This window comes from Chroicocephalus ridibundus, chromosome 3 (assembly GCF_963924245.1).
Source record: "Chroicocephalus ridibundus chromosome 3, bChrRid1.1, whole genome shotgun sequence".
Taxonomy (NCBI): Eukaryota; Metazoa; Chordata; class Aves; order Charadriiformes; family Laridae; genus Chroicocephalus; species Chroicocephalus ridibundus.
In genome coordinates this window covers 125423908-125429907 of record NC_086286.1, presented here as the reverse complement: position 1 = coordinate 125429907, position 6000 = coordinate 125423908, and the positions used below count along the sequence as shown (strand labels likewise).

Genomic DNA, 6000 nt, shown 5'->3' with positions numbered 1-6000 from the left:
GCAGGTGGAGGGGTTGGTGCTGTGCCAGCAGTGGAGGGACCTGAGTGGGGACTGCTCTGCAACTCACAGCCCCATTACAGATGAGGGAGGTGATGTGGTGGAACCTCTGGGGACTCTGGGATGGGTTGGGTGGGCAGCCTTGCCCATGCCCAATCAAGGGACACACCACCCAGCACAGCCCTGCACATGAATCCTGTGAGGGATTCCCATGGCTGTCAGGGGCAAGGGACAGCCGTGACTGGCAGGAGCAGGACAGGCCTCCCACTTCCCAGGAGGGACCATCCGTAGAGCACCTCCATCACACCCACAGCAAAGCCCTTGGCCCAGCAGGGACTGGCAGGATCAGTGTCAACACGCCACTGCCAGTTAAGAGCACCCCACGGACAGCCATGCTTGTGACCCCCAGCATGTCGCAGTGCTTCTCCTGACACCAACCCACCACCACCACCAGAGCCAGCAGGCACAAAACACCCTCCACCACAACAGAATAGCCACACGTCCCACACGCTGCAATGCCAAACTGCTCATCTTTATTCAAGCCGGGAAAAGCAGCCTCTGCCCCAACAGCACCAGGTCTGTGACGGGATGGCTCTGGCCCACGAGCACCCGGTCATCAAGCAGGAGCAGCGCTTCCACTCCTGCTGTCACAGCGCCTGGGGACGGCAGAGGCAGGGAGGGGAGAGGACATCAGGAGATGGGTCCAGGAGCCAGAAGCAAGGGGGACGTCCTGCTTGCAGAGTTCAGGGTCTCAACCCCAGATGCTGTATGAAGAAAGGAGACGAGCGCATCACCTCTTGTAACTTACTTTTCCCTTCCTCCCACCCTTTCACACCTCCCCTGCAAGGACAAGACAGGTCTATGGTGCAAGAGCATCAGGCTCCACGGAGGTGAAGTTCCGTCCTTATTGCACACACTTTGGACCTGTGTTGTCTTAGTGCTGGCAGCCCTGACTCCACGTCTATCCAGATGCAGCAAAAGCAGGATCGTGTGCTCGATACTGTCCAAGGACAGTGCGTGCTTTGCTCTTGGCTGGCTTGGGAGAGCCCTCTGCAAAGCCTGAATGAGTGTCGCGGCACTGAAGGAGCGTTGGGGGGTGCTGGCTGATTGTGGGCTCCGTCAGCCCCATTCAAGGCAGCTCCAAGGACCTTTCCTTTCCTCCCCTGTCCTCTGCCTTGGAGCCTGTATAGTACTGAGCAATTAGCCAAACATCGGCACTTAAACACAACAGCAACACTTTCTGCCATCACAGTAGCATTTCCAGTTCCAAAACTTACTTTTTGCAGCAAAAGAAAAACCTTGAACATTTCCCATTGACGATAAAGGGGAAAGGGCACTTCAGAAATCCACAGAAGCCTTTTTGTCGTTGACATTCTTTCTTATTTCCTGGAGCCAGGGAGGACCCTGCACAGTGAAAGAGGTCAAATAAAGTGAGGTTGGGATAACTGTTAAAAATGTGCCTCGTTCCAGAGAGGCTAACGCTGCCCCTCAAGCTATCTCCCACGTGCACTGAGCACCAAACCAAACATCTTTACCTCTCCACTGTAGGTTTTCTTTTCTGCAGCAGTGTGTGTGGGTGTGGGGAAAGCCACCAGGGAAGACCAGTGTAAGGTCCAGGAGGTGCTGTGCTGGCTTTTCGGCTGCCTGGCCATTCATCAGAGCCAGTCCCTCCCAAATGTTATCTATATCTGACAAATCTGGTCCCTTCCCAGGACATGGAGGATCCTGCTGATGGGGATTCACACCTCACCCTGTCTCCCCTCTTCCCCTCTCACCTGCAGCACCCTGGACCAAGAGAAGGAAGAATGGGAAGAGCAGGTACAGGATCCGCATGGCTGATGCCTATCCCAAGTCTTCACAGGGCTGCAGAGAAGACACATCGAGACAACAACAGTGAGCCAAAATGCAGAAGCTCAATCTCCAACAAAAAGAGATAATAATGAGTCTTAGCATTGCAATTTCATGGGTATCCTGGGAGCATTTCAGGAAGCACCAGCCTGTTGGATTATCTGGAGTTTATTTCATTGTCTTCTTCACAGGTCTTCATGATGGTTTCCTCAAAACATGAACTGGAGGATTCATGCTTAGTTTACCAGTAGGGCATTCCCTTCAGCCTCTTCTTAATCGAATGCCAGAACAAAGAAGGATTACACATCTGGAGATGCTTGTGCCAACACTCAGTGCCCTGGCAATAGCCAAACCAGGGTCAAGAATTTAGGGAAATGCTTGTACCTGGAGATGCCATGCCAGACCAGCCGGTGCTCTCCGTCACCTCAGCCAGTGCAAAGCTGGCTGCCCAAAACACCCTCCCCAATCCCCTCTGCTTCCCTGGGCTCAGAAGAGGTCTCCCAGCTTGACTTGGGAGTGCCCATCTGCAACTCAAGACCATTTCCAGGCTTCACAGCAAAGAATCTGCTGCAGCATTAAGGCACCTTTACAGGCTCTCTTGTACTTAGGAAAATCTGGTTCCATCTTCCACATGCTCTGGGCTCTTAAAACTCCTACAAAGGTTTTTATTCCCTTTCCCAGGCAGCTCTGATGCTTGTTTACATTCAGAGACACTCCCAACATTTTGTCATTTTGACGGTTCCAGGAAGATGGGCTTGCACAGAAAGGCTGAATGGGTGGCCAGCCTGGAAGAGGCTCTGCAGTCACCTACCTGATGAAGGTGTTGGTTCAGAACGCACCAAGGCAGCAACAGGCTGTAACAACCCAACCAGGGGTCACTTGCACGCAGAAATAGGGAGTATCCCTTTGTTCAAACCCCCCTAGTTTTACGCTGTTTCCAGTGGGTGGGACATGTGCTTTTTCTTGCAAGCCATATCTCCCCTTGGCCAATGAGAAAGCGACCCAGCTGTGTGGGAACAATGGGGTTGCACCTTATCCCTCTCTGAAGCAATGAGAGAGGCTGAGGTGCCTCCTGGGGGCTGTTGCAATCTTCACCGTTATCCTCATGCAACAGCTCTTGTGACACCCCACCTCACAGCAGGCACACGGGCTGTGGTGGCTTGCTGAAAAATCTTTGGGATGCACAAAGTAACTGGTTGGTGCAAACACCAACCAGCACTAGCCTGGTCCCAAAAGAAAGGAGTCTTTCTTTGTCTCTTCTCATCAGATTGAATACTCAGCTAGCATGTGATGTGCAAGAACATGTGAAATATTGAAAATCTTCCCACCTGTAGACACTGCAAGAACCCTTTCTTCTGGAACAAGATGTCTGTGCACCTGACATGTCAAAGGTGATAAGCATGACACTATCTCCCTACTGTCTGTTCAGAGAAAGTGAGAGGAACACCAGGGTACTCGTTAAGGTCTGTAAACCAGGTGATCCAACAAATCTGTGTCTCCTCCTAAAGCCATGCAAGGTGAAGAAATATAAGATGGACGTAGCCATCGCTTGTGAAGCCAATGTGTTTGATGCCCTTCTTGCAATCGAGAAAAGGGCAAGTGTAGGGTGCTGCACCTGGGGAGGAATAACCCCACGCACCAGTACAGGCTGGGGGGCTGACCTGCTGGAGAGCAGCTCAGTGGAAAGAGACCTGGGAGTCCTGGTGGACAACAGGATGACCATGGGTCAGCAATGTGCCCTTGTGGCCAAGAAGGCCAATGGATGCTGGGGGGCATCAAGAAGAGTGTGGCCATCAGGTCGAGGGAGTCATCCTCCCCCTGTACTCCGCCTTGGTGAGGCCACACCTGGAGTGCTTGGTCCAGTTCTTCTGGGCTCCCTGGTTCAAGAGGGACAGGGAACTGCTGGAGAGGGGACAGCAAAGGGCTACCAAGATGATGAGGGGACTGGAACATCTCTCTTATGAAGAAAGGCTGAGGGATTTGGGTCTCTTCAGTCTGGAAAAAAGACGGCCGAGGCGGGACCTTAACAACACTTATAAATACTGAAAGGGTGGGTGTCAGGAGGATGGGGCCAGGCTCTTTTCAGTGGTGCCCAGGGACAGGACAAGGGGTAACGGGCACAAACTTGACCATAGGAAGTTCCATCTCAACATGAGGTGGAACTTCTTTCCTGTGAGGGTGGCGGAGCCCTGGCACAGGCTGCCCAGAGAGGTGGTGGAGTCTCCGTCTCTGGAGACATTCCGACCCCGCCTGGACGCGTTCCTGTGCCACCTGCTCTAAGGTGACCCTGCTCTGGCAGGGGGTTGGACGGGATGGTCTCCAGAGGTCCCTTCCAACCCTATGATCCTATGATTCTATGATTTTATGTAAAGTGGCTGCTCTTTTTGGGCAGGAGGGCTCTGTGCTGCATGCCCAACTTGGCAACTGCCTCCCAAGGTGTATGGAAGAGCAATCTGGTCGCCCCCACTCCAAGGGGTTACCTGCTGGGGATTTTGGCTGTGGAGCCTGGCCTCTCAGCCTTTTCCCCTCACACGCCATTGAGATTTCAAGACACGGTGTCAAGATAACGATCATGAAAAAAGTGGAAGATGGCTTCTGCATGCTTAGCAGAAGAAGAGGGCCCAGTGCCAGAAGGCTGGTCTTGGATTTTACTGGGAGAGCTTCTTGAAGAGAAGCAGGAGAAGTTCCGTTTTGTGGCAGAGCAGCAGCCTGGTGCTGGTTACTAATGAACAGGGATGCAGTGCATGTGTGTGTGCGTGTGTCCCAAGAAGCGTCCAGCAAACCACAGCACCAAGCGGTTCTTACACAAGGCAAGATGACACAAGACCCACGGCTGAAGGCCTGGGAAGCCTTCTCAGAGGTGTCAGAACAGGGGAGCGATGCTTCTTTTTCTCTGGCAGGGGGAGAAGCAGGAAAAGGAGCTTTTGAGATGGACATTTTGAGGTACCAGCAACTCCAGCCTGGCCTCTGTGTCCTCGTCCTCCTCATGCTCCAGGGAGCAGAAGGTAAGACCTGAATGAATTAAGTGTCTGTAAAAATGGAGGATTTATCTGATACTACAGTGAAGCTGCCCAGTAGATAATGAGGTTTCCCTATAGACATAATGCAGATGAAAGAAGGCAGAAACCCGACTTTTGGGTACAGATATTTATTTTCCTCCAGTGAGATCATGAGTCACGTGTGACTTCTCCTGGTTGCTGTGGCATCCCCCCGGGGTCTCTCACACCCTGTTTCTTTAAAGAAATGTTCCTGCGGTGGGTTCTGCGACTGGGACCAGAGCTGGGACCTTGTAACAAAGCTCTTGTGCTCCACAAATAAGGGTTTGCTACCTTCTCCGAACCTCCTGGCTCTTGCCTTTCTGAGTCAGCAGTACAGGGCACGGCAGCCCAATCACAAAAGGGGAGAGGAGGGAGCGGGGAGGACATCACGAGATGGGTCCAGGAGCCAGAAGCGAGGGGGACGTCCTGCTTGCAGAGTTCAGGGTCTCAACCCCAGGCGCTGTATGAAGAAAGGAGATGAGCACGTCACCTGTTGTAACTCACTTTTCCCTTCCTCCCACTCTCTCCCACCTCCTCTCCTGTGACAAACAAGTGCAGGGGGATAAGACAACCTCACAGATGTAAACTCCAGCCATTCCAGTTGGCTTGTCCTGTGCTCTCCGTAGTGTTGGCAGCCTTGGCTCCAAGGCTCTTTAGAGACATCAAGAGGAGAGTCCTGTGCCTCACACTACCCAAGGGACAGCCTTCTCATTTGGACAACAAGGCTGAGCTTTCTGTATTGTCAGTGGGCAAGCCTCCATGGGGCTGAAAGAGGGCGGGGAGGCACTGGCTGACCTTGGGCTCCTTCAGCACCAACAGCAGACAGGTCCAAACCCACAAGGACTTTTCCCTTCTTTCCCTGGCTTTTCCCTCTGGGCATGAATGCACAAAGCTGCCAACCAGGAGCTGGCTTGAAAGACAATAATAACTATATAAATAGAGGCAAACTGTTTCCAGAACTTACCTTTTGCAGCAGTGCCTGAATGTTGAACAAACTCCCACGAATCTATAGGGGAAACAGCATCCCCCAAAAACACAGAATCCCCCTTGTCGTCTGCATCATTTTGCACTTCCTGGTGCCATGGAAGGTCATGAACAGAGAAACTATTAGAACATT

General features: G+C 52.5%; 1 protein-coding gene across 1 annotated transcript; it reads right to left on the bottom strand.

Moving 5' to 3' along the window:
- Positions 1-1270: 1270 nt before the first annotated feature.
- Positions 1271-2769, bottom strand: LOC134512460 (ostricacin-2-like). Its single transcript, XM_063327827.1, has 3 exons — positions 2657-2769; positions 1773-1860; positions 1271-1401 (listed from the first exon to the last, which is right to left on the bottom strand). Exons 2-3 carry the CDS (start codon positions 1828-1830, stop codon positions 1271-1273), a joined length of 189 nt encoding a protein of 62 aa, XP_063183897.1. The 5' UTR covers positions 1831-1860; positions 2657-2769.
- Positions 2770-6000: the final 3231 nt, after the last annotated feature.

Coding starts and splice junctions, on each gene's coding strand:
- LOC134512460 (XM_063327827.1), bottom strand. CDS start 1,830: ATGCGGATCCTGTACCTGCTCTTCCCATTCTTCCTTCTCTTGGTCCAG. Junction 1,402..1,772: donor CTTGGTCCAGGGTGCTGCAG/GTGAGAGGGGAA, acceptor TTCACTGTGCAG/GGTCCTCCCTGGCTCCAGGA.